Source organism: Procambarus clarkii, chromosome 56, assembly GCF_040958095.1.
Source record: "Procambarus clarkii isolate CNS0578487 chromosome 56, FALCON_Pclarkii_2.0, whole genome shotgun sequence".
NCBI classification, from domain to species: Eukaryota; Metazoa; Arthropoda; class Malacostraca; order Decapoda; family Cambaridae; genus Procambarus; species Procambarus clarkii.
In genome coordinates, this window is record NC_091205.1 from 14,185,574 (window position 1) to 14,203,617 (window position 18,044).

At 45.2% G+C, this 18,044-nt stretch overlaps 1 protein-coding gene and 1 long non-coding RNA gene across 2 annotated transcripts in view; both read right to left on the reverse strand.

Annotated features, from left to right (window-relative positions):
- Positions 1-18,044, reverse strand: part of LOC138353009 (uncharacterized) — a 110,396-nt gene that overhangs the window by 67,659 nt on the left and 24,693 nt on the right. The gene's annotated exons all lie outside the window — the stretch shown is intronic.
- On the reverse strand, positions 731-9,379 carry LOC138353077 (zinc finger protein 211-like). Its single transcript, XM_069305729.1, has 2 exons — positions 7,678-9,379; positions 731-1,437 (listed from the first exon to the last, which is right to left on the reverse strand). Exon 1 carries the CDS (start codon positions 9,299-9,301, stop codon positions 8,363-8,365), a length of 939 nt encoding a protein of 312 aa, XP_069161830.1. The 5' UTR covers positions 9,302-9,379; the 3' UTR covers positions 731-1,437; positions 7,678-8,362.

Here is an 18,044-nt window from a genome sequence, read left to right on the forward strand (position 1 = left end):
GGGCGCAGGCCACGTAAGGGGCATCAGCGTGTAGGGCGTTGACTTCTCATCTGACGTTGGGGGCCGTGCCACCAGGAATGGCGTAGCCGAAAGTTCCGCGTCGCGGGGTATCATGGAGTTTTTCCTTGTCTGCGTCCACGTCCGTGCCCGTACACCCGTTACCTCTGCCATTAAAAAAACAGTCAGGAATTTCCAGTACTGAAAAAAGGTACAGAGTCGGGCGTACATGGCAGGTAAATGCTGCTAGGTAAGCAGCATCCTGGAAGTGACCAATGGAGCCCCGTCTGGTGCATGTGTATACAATGCGGGCGTCTTGATGTCTGCGTGTTGTGGGCGTATTACCTCGTGCATGCCTCGCGTGCTATGCCCCGCCACGCCAGGACATCCTCGTGTCGCCGTTATCGCTGTATCCCGCCCTTGCAGAGACTAGCCCAGTGAGGTTGACCCCAGGGCGGGTGAGTAGGACCTGCGTGTGCCAATCCGTGCCGTCCGTCGGGAGTGTTCATCGTGCGCGATCCTATGTTCTCCGTCCATGAGGTATTCCCCGATGGTCTGTAGTCGATGATTGATTGATGAAGATTAAGCCACCCAAGAGGTGGCACGGGCATGAATAGCCCGTAAGTGGTGGCCCTTTCGAGCCATTACCAGTATCAAAAGATGACACTGGAGATCTGTGGAGGCGCAACTGCACCCTGCGTGACGGGAGATGTCTCCCTTGTGAGTGTGTTAAGATGAAGATGAAGCCACCCAAAAGATGGCACGGGCATAAATAGCCCGTAAGTGGTGGCCATTTTAAGCCATTACCAGTATCAGGAGCTGATACTGTAGATCTGTGGAGGTGCGAATGCACCCTGCATGACGGGAGATGTCTCCCTTGTGAATGTGTTAAGATGAAGATGAAGCCACCCAAAAGGTGGCACAGGCATGAATAGCTCGTAAGTGGTGGCCATTTTAAGCCATTACCAGTATCAAGAGCTGATACTGGAGATCTGTGGAGGTACGAATGCACCCTGCATGACGGGAGATGTCTCCCTTGTGAATGTGTTAAGATGAAGATGAAGCCACCCAAAAGGTGGCACAGGCATGAATAGCTCGTAAGTGGTGTCCCTTTTGAGCCATCACCAGTATCAATAGATGATACTGGAGATCTGTGGAGGTGCGACTGCACCCTGCGTGATGGGAGATGTCTCCCGGACCAAATGGTGACCAGATGGAGGGTCTGTAGTCGTTCTAATGCGTGCTACGCGTGCTGTGCACCGCCACGCCGGGTCGTCCTCGTGGGCGTCGTCGTCGCTGTAGCCCGCCCTCGCGGAGGCTAGCCCCAACGCAGCTGAGTAGTTCCTTCATGCGCCCATCCGTGCAGTCCATCGAGAGTTCTTCGGGCGCAAAACCAATGTTCCCCGTCCATGTGTTGTTCCCCGATGGTCTGTAGTCGTTCTGGAAATATTACGGCAGTAAGGGTTGGCAGGGGTGAGCATGTGGCATAAGTAGGACAGTGTGGTAAAGCAGTGGGGTAATTAAACGCTCCGAAACCCGAACGAACCGGGCTCCTTGCTCCAAGCTGAAGACAACGTTGTACAGACCATATACACTGACGGAACACGCAAAGTATGTTAAATAGTAATAACGTAAAGAAGTGAAGCACGGATGTGGCAGTTAATCACAAAATGGTAAATATCACAGTTGTGGGACCGACCTTCACCTGAAGGCCACTGTTGGCGGGTTATCTGAAAAACAACGTATGGAAGTGAAAAAGTGTGTACTTCTATTATGATTAAGGCTAGAGTAATAATACCGGATAGAGTATAGTCAACTCCACAGGTCCAATGGATGCCGTCTTTCTGGGAGAGGACTAAGGGCGTGCTATCATGCTCACCCTTGGCGGCAGGAACTGAAGTAAAGAAGTGTGTGGGCTACCTTGAACCGACAGCACCGGGGACGTAGACTGCAACGCCGAATTGATCTTGAACAGATATTGGGAAAAGAACACTCTAGGGATAATTTAAGTGATGACAGACGGGTAACACTCCCCAGTCTAGGAGACCACGGGTAAGGCAGATTGCGACTAACGCAAGTTGTGGGTAAATGCCTATTATTACATATTAATGGTAAGCCCGATATTAGGCAGGGTACTGAAGCATGAACCTAGGGAAAAACAAATTCGTAGGATAGATGTGCAGTGGACCGCTGAATCAGATTGCGTCAGGTGGGAGCAGGCCGTTCCACGCCGCTCTGCTCGTCCCGAGGGGTGTGTGTTGACCCCTCCGCGATGATTCTGTGGACTGAGGGAATTCTGCGAAGAAAGGGAACTTGGAATTGCAATTAGTAAGATGGTTAAAACCAAAGGAGCAATGCATGCTCGGTCTTAAATGAGGCGAATAGGACACTGGGCAATATTAATAAAGGATTAGTAACTTGACGCCTGGAGTTGTTCTTCCGTTAATCTTGCAATGAAATTTGTGCCGTAGTTAGAATAAGCAGAACTGTATTTTGCGTCATACTATAGATGTAAATAAATTCCCTTGAACGTGTACAGCGTAGTAAATGGAAAAAAAAAAAAACTTGGGTAAATACTGGTTCGATAACATGGTTGGTAAAATTGTAGACCAATTACCACGAACGTAGTGGAGTATGGGACCTTCCAATGTTCCAAGCAGGGGAAGACATGTACTATAGTACATCATTAAATACGCATGAACGTGTAATATATCGCGAATAATGCATGAATATGTAAGAACAACCCATACCCCCAGAATGCAAAGGGGGGGGGGGGACCACATCAAGCTTGATATTACGTCAATGTTTTATCTGGTCGTTAGTCAGAATAAAGTGTGCTGTATAATGTCATACGAATTTTTCGGCGAAGCATGCCCGTGCCACCCCTTGGGTGACTTAAACCTTAACGACCAACCAACAACCATACTAATCTACTAATGGTACTAATGACTAATCTAACCGCAAATGGGCTGTATAAGAATACCATAAAGACTACCCCCAACAGTCTGTGGATAGTAGAACAAATTAATAAATGATAGGATAAGCATCCCAGACTGTTACAAGTAAGCGGATTAATGAATATTAAAAGGCATTAACATAACTAAGTACTTTTCATCTACGGGCTCCCCATGGCCCGTAACCCCCCGTTCCAGGCAGCGAATCTTTAACAACAATTAAGTACATTTTAATGTCAATAATAGTAATTCCCAATATCTAATGTATAGAAATAATTATAAAAACAAAATAGACTTAGAAAAACCTTCAAAATTATAGTTTTTAAATATGTTCTGGAAAAACCCAGTGACCGAATAATTATAAGGAAGGCAGAATTGTGAACAGTATTTAATTACAGGGATAATAATATAATCCATGTAACATAAGTAGAAGACAAATAGCGAAATGTCCAAATCCTTAAATAATTACTGTATATAAATATGTAGCGGAAAATAAGTTAATGAATATGTGAAGAGTAAATTAGTAAGAAATTAAGTGCCTTAGAGAAGACATGATTAAATTTGTAACGTGAAACCCAGCGACCGACAATAAAATTTTTCCCGCCCGACTGGCCGATAATTCCTAAGTAGGGAAAAACATGCGACTACAGAATTACCCGAAGGGAAACACTTAAAAGAAAATATACAATAATCCTAACATGAAAGCAGGAAGAAAACTTCCCTACTTCGCAGAAACAGAGAAAACATTTGATAAGTAACTCCGTGAATAAGAATTAAGTCAGTGAAGGGGGAAAAAAAAAAAAAAGAATTAAAAGTGTGTAGACCGCTTGACCTGTAAGTTGTTTAGCTTGGATTCTAAAGAGTAAGAATAGACTTGACCTTAATTGTAATCCTATTGGGACGCGACAGGATGACCTCGCGCGCCAATGCTTCCGAGGACTGAAGATGGAGTATCTTGAGATACCCACTAAATAAAATTAACTGAGACAATTACATTGAAGTCCATCAAAAGTTGTCCTCCGCATGCGGCCCGACTAATGAATTGATTTACCTACTGCTATTAAGGATTTAATTAAGAAGCGTTAAGCGTATGATAAGTATAAGATTTGAGTAAAGAATAACCACTTAATGTGTAAACCACAGCTTGTAGTCTTAAAGCTGGAGATTAAAAAAACGTAATCTCGTCCGAAGGAAGTTAAATCATGACTGACATGCGTGCGTCCGGACGGCACTGACGCCATAAGTATGTGGATGGATAAATAATATAGGAAATATAAGGTCCAATGCAGCTGTTTCCATAATAAGTTGCTCTCCGAATGCGTGGTACGTTTAACGGCCCTGTGAATTTGCTGATTGTAGGTCAGCTGGAACGGCAGCAGTCGGAGGGTCGTCACCTGAAGAATAATAGATATTCATTTCTGGTGCGGTGAAAATGTTCCTTGCGTCTGTCCCGTAAGAATTTCGGAGCAGCAAATTATAAATTTTTTGTTACCGAGTCCGTTGCAATGATCTCCAGCTTCTGGGGTCGTTGTTGGTGGGGCTTCCTGCTACGCCGGCGGTCAAAATAATAATTCCGGGCTCAACCGGCAGACATAGGTCTGGCAATCCAATCACGAGGGGCGGCTGCATAATAAATTCCGGGCTCAACCGGCAGACATGTGACTTCTTCCCCATCGCCGTCTCTAGACGTAGGTCTGGCAATACATTAGCGAGGGCGTCTGCATAAGAATTCCGGGCTAAACCGGCAGACATTAGGTCAGGCAATCCAATAGCGAGGTCGGCTGCCTAATAATTCCGGGCTTAAACCGGCTGACATAGGTCTGGCAGTCCAATAGCGAGGGCAGCTGTATAATAATAATTCCGGGCTTAACCGGCAGACATTAGGTCTGGCAATCCAATAGCGAGGGCGTCTGCATAATAATTCCGGGCTTAACCGGCAGACATTAGGTCTGGCAAGCCAATAGCGAGGGCGGCTGCATAATAATTCCGGGCTTAACCGGCAGACATTAGGTCTGGCAAGCCAATAGCGAGGGCGGCTGCGTAATAATTCCGGGCTTAACCGGCAGACATTAGGTCTGGCAAGCCAATAGCGAGGGCGGCTGCATAATAATTCCGGGCTTAACCGGCAGACATTAGGTCTGGCAAGCCAATAGCGAGGGCGGCTGCATAATAATTCCGGGCTTAACCGGCAGACATTAGGTCTGGCAAGCCAATAGCGAGGGCGGCTGCATAAATAATAATTCCGGGCTCAACCGGCAGACATAGGTCTAGCAATCCAATAGCGTAGGCGGCTGCATAATAATTCCGGGCTCAACCGGCAGACATAGGTCTGGCAATACAACAGCGAGGGCGGCTGCATAATAATTCCGGGCTCTACCGGCAGACATAGGTCTGGCAATCCAATAGCGAGGGCAGCTGCATAATAATAATAATTCCGGGCTCAACCGGCAGACATAGGTCTGGCAATCCAATAGCGAGGGCAGCTTCATAATAATTCCGGGCTCAACCGGCAGACATAGGTCTGGCAATCCAATAGCGAGGGCAGCTTCATAATAATTCCGGGCTCAACCGGGCGGCCTATAGAATAATTTTTTAGGTAGCAAACAATAGCAAGGGCGGCTGAATAAGTGGAGAAACGTGCGACTACAGTGGATACCCACAGGGAGGCACCAAATAATGACTAAAATAAACCGGTCATGAAAACACCGATGTGTACCACCCTTCAACGAGGAAACAGAAAGAAAAAAAAACTGTTGAAATACTATGTTAAGGAGATAATGAGTCTATTGGGGGGAATTAATAAGAATTAAATGAGGATAATCCGCTTGACTTAAGGTCTTAAATTTAAGAAAGGCTTAACCCTAACTGTAATCCTATTAGCACGTGACTAGAAACTCGCGCGCCTAATTTAACGAGGACTGTTGAAGGAATAATGAATTCCCCCCTAGATGAATCGCACGAACTGGGAAATCTAACCAGCTTAATTATTTAGTACCGAATTAATACTCTAGATAAGTTATTTAGTGACGAGGAGGAAAATATAGGGGAAAACATAGTATCACATGATACACACAATCTTGTAGGAGAAAATCGTAACTGTGACCAACTGTTTGACTGCAGAGAGACGAACATTTTATAAGATTTATAAGTTCTAGTAGTACAGGATTTTGTAATGTAGCGTATTAATAGAGGTTTTTAAGTGTAATGATCGAGACCAAAACAGCCCAGTAATAATAGAGGCCACTGCAGACAAAATGAAGGAAATCTATTACCTTGAATCATGTGTTGTCCTCCGATGATGTCGGACAATTAACTTTATTTTACCTTTGTGAATAAAGTTTTATTAATAATGCGGAGTGAAAATTATGTATGATAATGTATGAAAGAATAACCTCTTAGCGCGTGCTTAACCGGAAGTCCTCGGATGTTGTCCGACAAATAACCTTAATTTACATTTGCGAATAAAGTTTTATTTATGAACGTGGAGTGAAAATTATGTATGAAAAAGTATTAAAGAATAACCTCCTAGTGCGTAAAACACCTCTTCTAATCGTATTGCTGGGAATTAAAACCTAATCTCTGACCCCGTAGGTTGTTAAGAACCCGACTGTGACCTGCTTGTGCCTGGAAGGCGAGGACTCCAGAATGTAAGAATGAAAAAGAGAAATAAGAAAAAATTAAAAAAGGGGGGCCACACAGCGGATTCCATCTTATGTTGCACTCCTTATTCGTGGTGCTTTTAACAGCCTTGTGACCTTTTTCCTGAATGTTGATCAGCTGTAACTACTGCAGATGTAGTGAATTCCCTGATAAATGAAAATTTTTGCCTCATGGCTTTCAAAAGGAACATTAGTTCCTGAGTGGTGATAATGGGACCTTCTCATCTGTCCAGTGAGAATTCCATAGCAGCAGAATATAATGTTGGTAACCGGGACTATGGCGATGATCTCCGCTAGGGTACTTCAGCAATTTTTTTTTTTGTTTTTTTGGGCATAGCCGGCAGGCCAAGGACGGCAATCCCGTAGCTAGGTGAACTACATATAAAATTTTTTTTTTTTTGTTTGGCTTAACCGTCTGACCAAGGTCTGGCAAACACGCACAAGGACAATTCATGCGGCGAAAGAGGCAGCATAGAAAAATTCCGGGCTTAACCGGCAGACAATAGTCTAAAATTCCAGCGCGAAGGAGGCGCTGGGAATGTTTGGCAACAAGAATGTCTGTATAGAATTTCCGGGCTTAACCGGCAGACAAAATGTCTGGCTCTCCAACACGTGGCTTGCCTCATAAAAAAAAAAAAATTTTTGATGGGCACTACCTGCCGACCGAAGTTCGGCGACCCAGCCGCAGTGATAGGCTGCATAAAATTATTTGGCCTAACCGGCAGACGATATGACTAGCAATCCACAGCTAGGAGCCACATAAAAGGATCCGGGCTTAACCGGCGGACAAAATTCCGGCAAAATAGCATCGATGAAACAGAATAAATATAAAATTCCCGGGCTTAACCGGCAGCCTATAAATCTGGCAAGCTAGCGGCTAGGGCAAGGCTGTATAAGAATTCCGTATTAATCGTCGTACAATAGTGCTGGGGCAGCCTAGAATGCCCTGCCTAGGCATGACCTAGCTGGAACGTCTACAGGCCGCGTTTGGATCGAACAGCGCTGGGCACACGCCGACACTTGGGAGGAACCTAGCTTTACATTTAGAACATAAGATATCACTTTACCTTGGTGAAAGTTGAGTACTGTGGACCGACACTAGGTTTTCAGCATGTGAGGTTGAAGTGCCCCCGGAGTTAAACTCAAACCAGGGTGGGGGCTGCGATCGAGGTAGCAGTCGTAGTTTCCATAGCTTCTAGAAGTCCCAAGGACACAAGAGTCCTATGTTATTCCTTTTTCTTACCAAGCGAAGCGTGTTTGTAGCGTTTGTGTTAAAAATTTTTTCTAAGACTTGTGAAGCGGAGCGAGGCTGGAACAAGAAAGAACGCATGACCCCTCCTCTGTGCTATATATAGGCCCCCCCGCGGCGCTCCGCGCGCTGCGGATCGCGCTGTGCAACTGTCTTCTCCTCCATCAGAAATTCCTCCGCATTCCTACATAATGCAGCGGTTATTTTCGGGTAAGGTGAGGGGGAAAAAACACTTAGACTAAAACTTAATAGTAATTGAGCTTAAAGTATGACATCCTTATAATATCCTTGGACTTCATGAACTTAGTTGCTTGTAGGTGGTGTTCTATATCGTCTGGGGGCAGTTGGGGGCTGTAATAGTTCGGAGTGAAGAGCAAAGGCGAGCATGGGGGGGTCTTAGTGCTGCGGAGGTAACACAAGTCACGAGGTCAATCATGTTAGTGCACTAACATATGATGTATTATAGCTCCACATGTTCTAAATTTTTTGCCACACTCGGCACGTTAAAAAGGTCTTTCTGCCGCGTGCACCATCCTGTGATGCTTCATATCTCCAAGACGTTTGTATCTCTTCCCACATTCTGGACACTCATGAGGCTTATCATCTGAATGCACTAACATGTGAGTCTTCAAATTTCCAAGACGACTGAATTTCTTCCCACACTCTAGACACTCATGAGGTTTGTCATTCGAATGCACTAACATGTGACGTTTCATACTTTTAAGATGCCTGAATCTCTTCCCACACTCTGGACACGCATGAGGTTCGTCATTTGAATGCACTAACATGTGACGCTTCATACTTTCAAGAAGATTGAATCTCTTCCCGCACTCTGGACACTCATGAGGTCGATCTTGTGAATGCACACACATGTGACGTATTATCGCTCCACGTCTTCTAAATTTTTTGCCACATTCGGCACATTCAAAAGGTCTTTCATCTGCATGCATCATCCTGTGAAACTTCATACTTCCCAGACGACTGAATCTCTTTCCACACTCTGGACACTCATGAGGATTATCACCTGAATGCACAATCATGTGATGCTTCATACTGTCAAGGCGACTGAATCTCTTCCCACACTCTGGACACTCATGAGGTTTATCACCTGAATGCACTAACATGTGAGTCTTCAAATGTCCAAGACGACTGAATCTCTTTCCACACTCTGGACACTCATGAGGTTTGTCATCGGAATGCACTAACGTGTGATTCTTCATACTGCCAAGCTGACTGAATCTCTTCCCACATTGTGGACACTCATGAGGTTTGTCACCCGAATGCACTAACATATGAATCTTCATGTTTCCAAGAAGACTGAATCTCTTCCCACACTCTGGACATTCATGAGGTTGGTCATCCGAATGCACTAACGTATGCTTCCTCATATCTCCAAGGTGAAGGGTAACCTTCTCACACTCTGGGGAGTGGTGAGTTGTCATCTTCTTTATGATAGGTGCAGTTTGGGTCAAAGTTTTATTCTCGTGTCTTGACTCTCACTAGCTGCTGCTAACAAAATGGCGACCGAAGCATTCCAATGACTTTTTCAGGTTCTATGTCATATTTTTTCAAGTTCTTATTTAGTTTATAATTGGTAGTGTCCATCTAAAACTTATATTTTTGGTCGTGTTTACGAATCAGGGAATGTACTTGGAATTGTTTGTTTAAATATAATAGAACACGATTATATAATTTTTAAAAGAAACATTACGCCCTTGGTGGATACACTTCTACGGATATGCAGAGTGTACCTGAGAACCAAATCACCAGTGGTGTTCTTGGTACAAGGCACTCCGTACATTGACCACATCGTACACTAATATTTTTACCATTTTGGACACCAGCTTTGGACGTTTCGTATATGAAAACGTGTTCAATATTAAAACGACAAATATAATAACATTTACCAATTAAAATTTTCTACTTAACAGGCATATAGTTATTAAATGAGGTTCAATTTCTTTCTTTATTATGCTCCCCATACCCATCCCGTGGGCGGTGGTGTAAAGGATTACAAAGGCACATAATCGGTTCAGGAACTGAACCCTCTAGTTCGTTTAGCTAAGCAAATAACAATTTTTGACGCTAGTTACAAAATTATTAATGTTATATATACATGTACACACTCTCATACATACATGTATTTTTTTTCAGGTTCTATGTCATCAATAATCTTTTGTGTCACAAGTGATCAACAAGAGGCTCACAACAGTCACTATACAAGGCACTTTACATCTATGGTGAGTCACACAGTTTATTTATTTATTTATTTATGCATATACAAGAATGTACATAAGGAATGTGAGGATACAATTATGGTAATTACAGTCTTGTAAAGCCACTAGCACGCGCAGCGTTTCGGGCAGGTCCTTAATCTAAGAAAATTTTAAGGAGGTAAATACTTGCAAAATTTATAGACAAAAAAAATGATAACAGATTACATGGAATGAAAAAAAAAAAGATGAGAGAAAATTATAGGTACAGTATATTAAAGCACATAGGTAGCTATGATTGATTGCAATGACAGCTTAAAATGGTAGTTGACAACAAATTGGTAGGCACAATACAGCAGAAACAATATAAGATTGATTGCAATGACAGCTTGAATGGTAGTTGACAAAAATTGGTAGTCACAATACAGCATATGGCTAGCACATAAAAGAAGACAGCAATGAACACAATGATAAGGTTGTTTGATATTACATAAAAATTAGGAGATTGGGTAACACTAGGTACAGAGCAAATTTAAAGCTCAGTGTAGGAAACTAAGAAAATGAAGTTAGGTACTTTTTGGTTTTGCTTTTAAGTAAGGCAAAAGTTTTACAGTTTTTCAATTCCCTAGGGAGTGAGTTCCATAGACTAGGTCCCTTAATTTGCATAGAGTGTTTACACAGATTAAGTTTGACCCTGGGGATATCAAAGAGATATTTATTTCTGGTGTGGTGATAATGGGTCCTATTACATCTGTCCAGGGAGAGTTTCAGAGCATGGTTTGCATTTAAGAACAGGGTTTTGTAAATGTAGTTGACACAAGAGAATGTGTGGAGGGAGTTAATATTTAGCAAGTTTAGGGATTTAAACAAGGGAGCTGAGTGTTGTCTGAAAGCAGAGTTAATGGTCACTGCTTGATCGCAAGCGGGGATATTTCTGATGGGGGAGAAAGAAACATTTGCGCAGCGCGTCCCGCGGCGTTGCCCGGGCAGTCTGGGGCCGTATAAATACGGGCGCACAGAGGGGCTCTGCCCTCACTCCGCCTGCCCCCGCCGCTGCCCTCGCAACCACTCCCCGGCCGCCCGACTCCGCACGAGATGGACAACACGCCAGCTGCCTCGGTACCTGACCTCTCTCTCACGGACATCCTGGGGCCCTCGACACCCCAGACTGTTCCGGCAGGGCCCTCCTGCCCTACACTTTTAAACCCAAGGTGAGGTTTTCTGTTAAATTCTAGTCAGGTCCTCCCCAGTGCGGCGTGTGCCAAGCGCCATCCCCTCGCGGTACATGTGTGCCGCCTTAGTTAGTCCTTTGGGCTCTCTGCTGTTAGTTCCCGGAGAGCTGGGGCGCCCTCCTTGGGCCTGTGCCGGGTGCCCCCGTGCCGTGCTGGTCGCCTGGCTGGCTTAGGGTCGGCGTGCCCCGGGCCGCGTCCCTAGTGGCCTGCGTTCGGTCTCCTCTCATGTGGGGCCCCGTCCAGCCATGCCCGTCCGTGTCCAAGTGGCCCCGCAGCGCGGCGTGCCCAGGCGCGCGCCCTGCCCGGGGCCCCGTCGGCGGCCAGGCGTGCCCTTGCCGGCGTCGCCATATGGCCAGGCGTGGTGGGCCCTACGCCCTTTGTGCTCTGCCTCGGGGCCCTTCCCTCGCCGCCATCGACCACGTGTCTGGTCGTCTGGGCGTGCTTCGGCGTCCTTCCCGCCTTTCCTTCAGGGCTCCCTATCGCCGGCCCGCCGGGTTCCCTGGGTGTCCCAGGGGGCCAGGTTTACGCCGGCAGGTTTACGTCTAACGGTACGCACCACAGGCCCTGGGTTCGGCGTTGCCGCCGGCAATCCAGGATGACTTCGTTATGTACGTTAAGTCCTCGGCGTCCAGTTCCAGGGGCCGTGCCCTGGACAGGGGGGTGGCCCCCATGTTGCCTGGGGCACGGTATCCTCCAGCAGATGGCGGCGTCGAAGCATCGTCGGGAACGTCGTATATTTTATGATTCCCATTCTTTGCCTTCCTAAGACACTGTAAATTAAGACTTTCTCACACTTTATATGGAAGGTTTCTTATTTTGTACTAGCAGACATCTCGCGACATGCCTTGCCCTTATTCATATTTATGTTCTACATTTCAGCACTGACATGCCTCTGCTTTCAGATCACCTCGGATTCATTTTGCCACCAGCCTAACTTAATTTACTCAGGCATTCGTAGCCTTGTGCATGTCGCACGTTCAAATCTTCGCGTTCGCTGTGTTACAGTATGCTTGTTCACTTTTCCTTGTCTTACGTCATTAAGTAAAGTCAGCCAGGATGTCCTATTTGCAGAGTTATAAGTAATTTATAAAGTAAAGTCAGCCAGGAGGTGCTATTTGCAGTATTTGCGGGCCCTTAATTTGCTTTACGTTCCCTGGCCCTGCATTTTGCCTAGTTTCCTCAGTATAGTTACAGTACTTTCGCTTGGCTCTTGCAGTTTATTCACGTCGCTTATTTGGTTATATTTATGTTATGCATCTCCTCCGTTCTCTTAATGTAAAATGGCTATATATCCACGCCGATTGTATACCCTTATTTTGTACTTGCAGATACCACGTGCCATGCCTTGCCCTATTCATAATTATGTTCTACATTTCAGCGCTAACATGCCTCCTGTTTCAGGTTACCTCGGACTCTCTTTCCCAAACAGCCTCCTTAATTTACTCCGACAGTTGATGCGTTGCTCATGTCGCATGTTTAATTTTGCGTTGCTGTGTTCAGTATGCTTGCCCACTTTTACCCTGCCTTACGTCATTAAGTAAAGACAGCCAGGATGTGCTATTTGCAGAGTTACCAAGTAAATTATTAAGTAAAGTCAGCCAGGCAGTGCTAGTTGCAGAGTTACTAAGTAAATTATTAAGTAAAGTCAGCCAGGATGTGCTATTTGCAGAGTTCCTAAGAATTATTAAGTAAAGTCAGACAGGATGTGCTATTTGCAGTTGTTACAACTGATATGAGTGGGGCTTCTATGGGGTACTGGTACTATTCAGGGGTAAAGGTAGTTAGAAGACAAGAGTATCAAATATGGGAGAGCTAAAAGGCCGCGGCCCCCAAAATAAACTATCCACAGTAGTAATAACTTGCTACAAGACCATATATGTTAGTCTAAGGGTTGATCACTGCGCTCCCACCTTGGAAGAAGAGATACTCTGTAATTCATGTACTTATTTATTAACCCCTTAACAACCCCCCATATACACTCACACCAATAACAATAATAATAATAACTTTACCACACTATCTTACGTTAAAAGCCTTGGTCCACATAGACAGGATACAAGGTTTACACTAATAACAAGCTAGGGTAAAGTACTACTGGATAAGCACTGAAGCTGGATGCAGCTTAGGGTAGTGAGACCATGTGGTACCCTAATACAAAACACAACTCTTAGGGTAAACAAAACACTGGCAAATACTAACCCCAGGTCTCACCAATAGTTACTACCAGAGTAGGTACACTTACTGATGCCCCGTACTTAGCTTAAGGATACAGGAACTTCAGGTAAGGGAAATAAGTAAGAGGAGAAGGGAGAAGAGTAGGGATACAGCCACAGAGTAGGTCTTATCCGCACGACACCAGCCAGAGAAGACCGAGCTAGCCACCAGCTGCCTCCCTCATGTCGTGGTGCCGGGAGGAGCCTAATTGATCGTGCAGCTAAGCACATTAAAGATCTTCCCCTATGCAACGTATTGTTACTTTATGAATGATTAGAAAATATTAGTAAGCAAAGTTGGTGCCTATGTTATTATTTAATAATCAACCCCCAGCTCAGTCTTTAAATGCTCTTTGAGAAACAATAATAGTCTTACGTCTGGCAGGGAAGATACAAACAATTTCCATTCGAAATGCGCCAACTGTACTACTTAGGAAGTTTAATAGCTCAATTTTGACCTCTGGTTTCCACTGGAGAACCCAGGGTCGTAACACTCCTCCCCCCTTCAGAGAGAAAAAAAAAAAAATGTGACTACTAGAATAGTAGTCATATTTTTTTTTTTGTAAGAGTATACAGAGAACAAAAAGAAAAACATATGACAAAAAAAAAAATCAATCAAAAGCAATTTCTCTGCAAAAAAAAAAAATACAAAGGAGTTCTCTGAAAGAAAAAAAACATACACAACAAAAATAAAAGAACAGGGAAGTAAATAAATTGGACACGGAATATTTAATGTCGCAGGAGAACCTAAAAAAAATTAACTAAAGCATGACGGTTGGTAAATGGCTTTCTGTGGCTCAGATGAATGTTATTCAGGCAACCGGGACAGAGCGTCGGCTATCACGTTGAGTCTGCCCGGTAGGTGGGTAATGGAAAGATTGAAGTCCTGTAGGTACAACGCCCACCTGAGGATGCGTTTATTCTTACCTTTCATCTGAGTCAGGAAAACTAGTGGGTTATGGTCCGTGTACACTTCCACTATATTACCTGTGAGGTAAACTTCGAACTTTTTACATGTTAACACTAGCGCCAACGCCTCTTTTTCTACCACTGAATAATTGCGTTGCGCCTTGTCGAATTTCACAGAGTAATAATATACTGGGTGTTCCACCTGATCATCCCGAGTTTGCAACAACACTGCACCAGCACCCGAGTCAGACGCGTCAACATGAATTTTAAACGGTCGGTCGAACCTTGGACTAGCAAGCACTGGGGCGGAAGCTAAGATCAATTTCAAATTTTTAAATGCCTCTGCACAGTCTGATGACCACTTAAATTTAACGGCTTTCCGCAACAAGTCTGTGGGAGGAGTGGCAACACTGGAAAAGTTCTGACAAAAAGTCGATAGTACGCACACACACCGATAAATCTTTGAACGTCCTTTTTATACTTTAGTACTGGATACTCCAGAATGGCACTGATTTTATCTTGCCGAGGTAACACTTTTCCTTGGCCCACTTCATAACCGAGGTACGTCACTGTGCCTTGGCCAAAATGACACTTTTTAGCATTTAAGGTAAGATTTGTCCTTTTCAAGATGGCAAACAACTGGCGTAACCTAGCTATGTGGTCAGCCCAATTACTGTCAAACAGCACGATATCATCTAAATACGCCCGACAATTTGGCACCTTAGCGAGTAGAGAGTTCATGAGTCTCTGGAACGTGGCAGGGGCATAACGCAAGCCGAACGGTAACACTTGATACTCAAAAACACCCTCGGGTGTCACGAACGCGGTGAGCTGTTTAGCACGTTCAGTGAGTGGGATTTGATAATACCCCCTCGAGAGGTCGAATTTCGAAACGTACTTGGCATTTCCCAACTCGTCAATGCAGTCCTCGAGGTGGGGAAGCGGATAGGCATCCACAATGGTCACCTTGTTGAGCTGCCGATAGTCGGTGCATAATCGCCAGGAGCCGTCTGGTTTGGGGACCAAAAGGCAGGGCGAGCACCAAGAGCCCTGGCTCGGCTAGATGAGGCCGTGCTGGAGCAAGAAGTCGACCTCCTTCCGTACGATGGCCTTCTTTTCTGGACTCATCCGATAGGGTTGAAGGCGAATGGGAGTGTAGTCCGTCAACTCGACATCATGGCAAATGGCATCAGTCTGGGTCGGGACCTCCCCGAACAGACTGGAGAATTCATCAACCAACGACTGCACCTCTTCACGTTGGGCCATCTGCAAATGGGACAGTCCCTCCTCCACAGCATTCACAGAACTAGAATTATTGAAAATGAGATTAGTTGGGTCCCCAGAACAATCATCCCCTCTCTCACTGGAAATGGAAACATTGGTTAGTGCAATGGGCCTGGGGCCCTGGAACTTCTTCAGTCGATTTACATGTATGAGCATTACCTGGTTACGTTTGTCAGAGTGCCTCACTTTGTACGTGAGGTCCCCAGTCTTTTCTGTCACTATGAAGGGGCCTTCGTACTTGTGGGACATAGTGTTCCCTAGTCGAGGCTTTAATACCAGGACAGGGTCGCCAGGCTGAAATACCCGTAACTTAGATTTAGCATCGTTACGTTCTTTCATCTTTTCTTGGGCCTTGCCTAGATACTTAAATGCAGCCGCCTTGCAGTCCTCGAGTCTCTGGTGGTGTTGCGCAAAGAAAGCCGAACCTTCGGATAACGTTACGTTCCCTAACAGATTCTCCTGTAACATTTGCAAGGGTCCACGAACTTTATGGCCAAAGACTAACTCAAAAGGAGAACAGCCCAGTGAACTTTGTAATCCCTCTCTAGCCGCAAACAAAACATACGGTAAATTCTCATCCCAGAAGGTGTGGGAACTCTCGCACGATGTCTTCAACATCTGCTTCAGAGTTAGATGGAAACGTTCAATTACCCCCTGACTCTGTGGATGGTATGGGCTGGAAACCTTATGAGTTATTCCATGTTCCTTACAAAATTGCTCGAAAACATCAGACTTAAAATTAGTACCATTGTCAGTTTGCACGACCCGAGGCAGTCCAAAAGTGGAAAAAAATTGCAACATACGAGCAACAACAGTTTTTGCTCGGATGTTCCTTACAGCAAAAGCCTCTGGGTAACGAGTAGTGATACACATCATCGTGATTAGGTAAATATTACCAGACTTAGTTCTAGGTAATGGTCCAACACAGTCCATTACCACATGAGAAAATGGTTCCTCTGGCATGACAATAGGCCTTAGAGGAGCTTTAGGTGGAGTCTGGTTTGGTTTCCCAACCAGTTGACAAACAATACACGCATTACAAAATTTTGCCACATCGCTTTTCAGCTTGGGCCAGAAAAAATACTTTAAAATTTTGTGATACGTAATATTAATACCTTGATGTCCCCCCATAGGATCATCATGAGCCGCTGCCAAAACTCTTTCTCTATAGCAGGTCGGCAACATAACCTGGTGGACTACCTCCCACTCATTTGACAAGGGAGCACTCTGTGGTCTCCATTTTCTCATCAAAATCCGATCATTGTAGTAGTACCCAGTTGCTGCGTCTACAATTTCCTCCATAGAGACGGCTGTTTCATGACAATCTGCAAGAGTGGGGTCAGCTTTCTGTAACTCACTCAAGGAGGCATCCAGGCCTTGGTCAGATGCCATTGGCCAAGGCTCAACAGTGTTCTCCTCCACCTCCCCACTACTCTCGGTAGACGGCAGTGGCAGGCTCTCCACAATGTCCTCGGCCACGTCATCGAGTCGGGCCATGAATGTGTCCGCGAGGTCCACTTGGTTTTCACCACTCGGAAAGCTCCTCGTGACCTCGGGATTTACCACCTTGGCAAGCACAGGGCTGCCCTTACATTTAAGTCCCATAGACCTGGTCACCGCGCACGCAGGGTACACAACATTATCCTCTGCGGCGGGTGGATCCAGGCAAACCTTAGGGGTAGGCAACATAATAGGCAGTCTGGAGTCCCCTACCTTATCCCCTGCTAAATCATTACCAACTATTACATCAACATTAGGGAAAAGTAGGTATGAAGTGACTCCGACTGTACAAACACCCTTGTGGAAATCAGATTCCAGGGTAACCTTATGAAGGGGTACTGCTCGAGTATCACTAGTGACACCCTCGACCAGTACCACCTCTCCAGTGTCGAGAGTGTTGGCACCTTGCAACGCACTCTCTAAAATTAAAGTCTGGATGGCACCGGTGTCTCGGAAGATCACCACGTCCTTCCAGGAAGAACCCTCAGACAAAAGTAGTCTCCCTTTCGATAAGAATGGGGTAAGCAAGTCCAACCACTGTGGGTTGGAGGTCTTACTCCCTAACCCTTCTGAAAGCCTCAAGCCCTGTGTCACAACTAGAGCATTGGGTCTTTTTTCAGGGTGCAGTTGCCAACAACGGCTAATAGTGTGGTTTGGACGATTACAGTGACCACAAAAACGTCGGGGAGAAGAGACATTACTAACCGAATTACCCTTCGGTTCACCTTTAGGTGCCGTTGGGCTAGACACTTTAACAGGGTTAGTTATGTCTGAAACAGAAGGTGCATTAGGTAAAGGGTTAGAATGAGCTGGTCTGGACTGGCTGTGGGTATA

Excerpts from the sequence above, each read along its gene's own strand:
- LOC138353077 (XM_069305729.1), bottom strand. The coding sequence starts at position 9,301 with ATGACAACTCACCACTCCCCAGAGTGTGAGAAGGTTACCCTTCACCTT.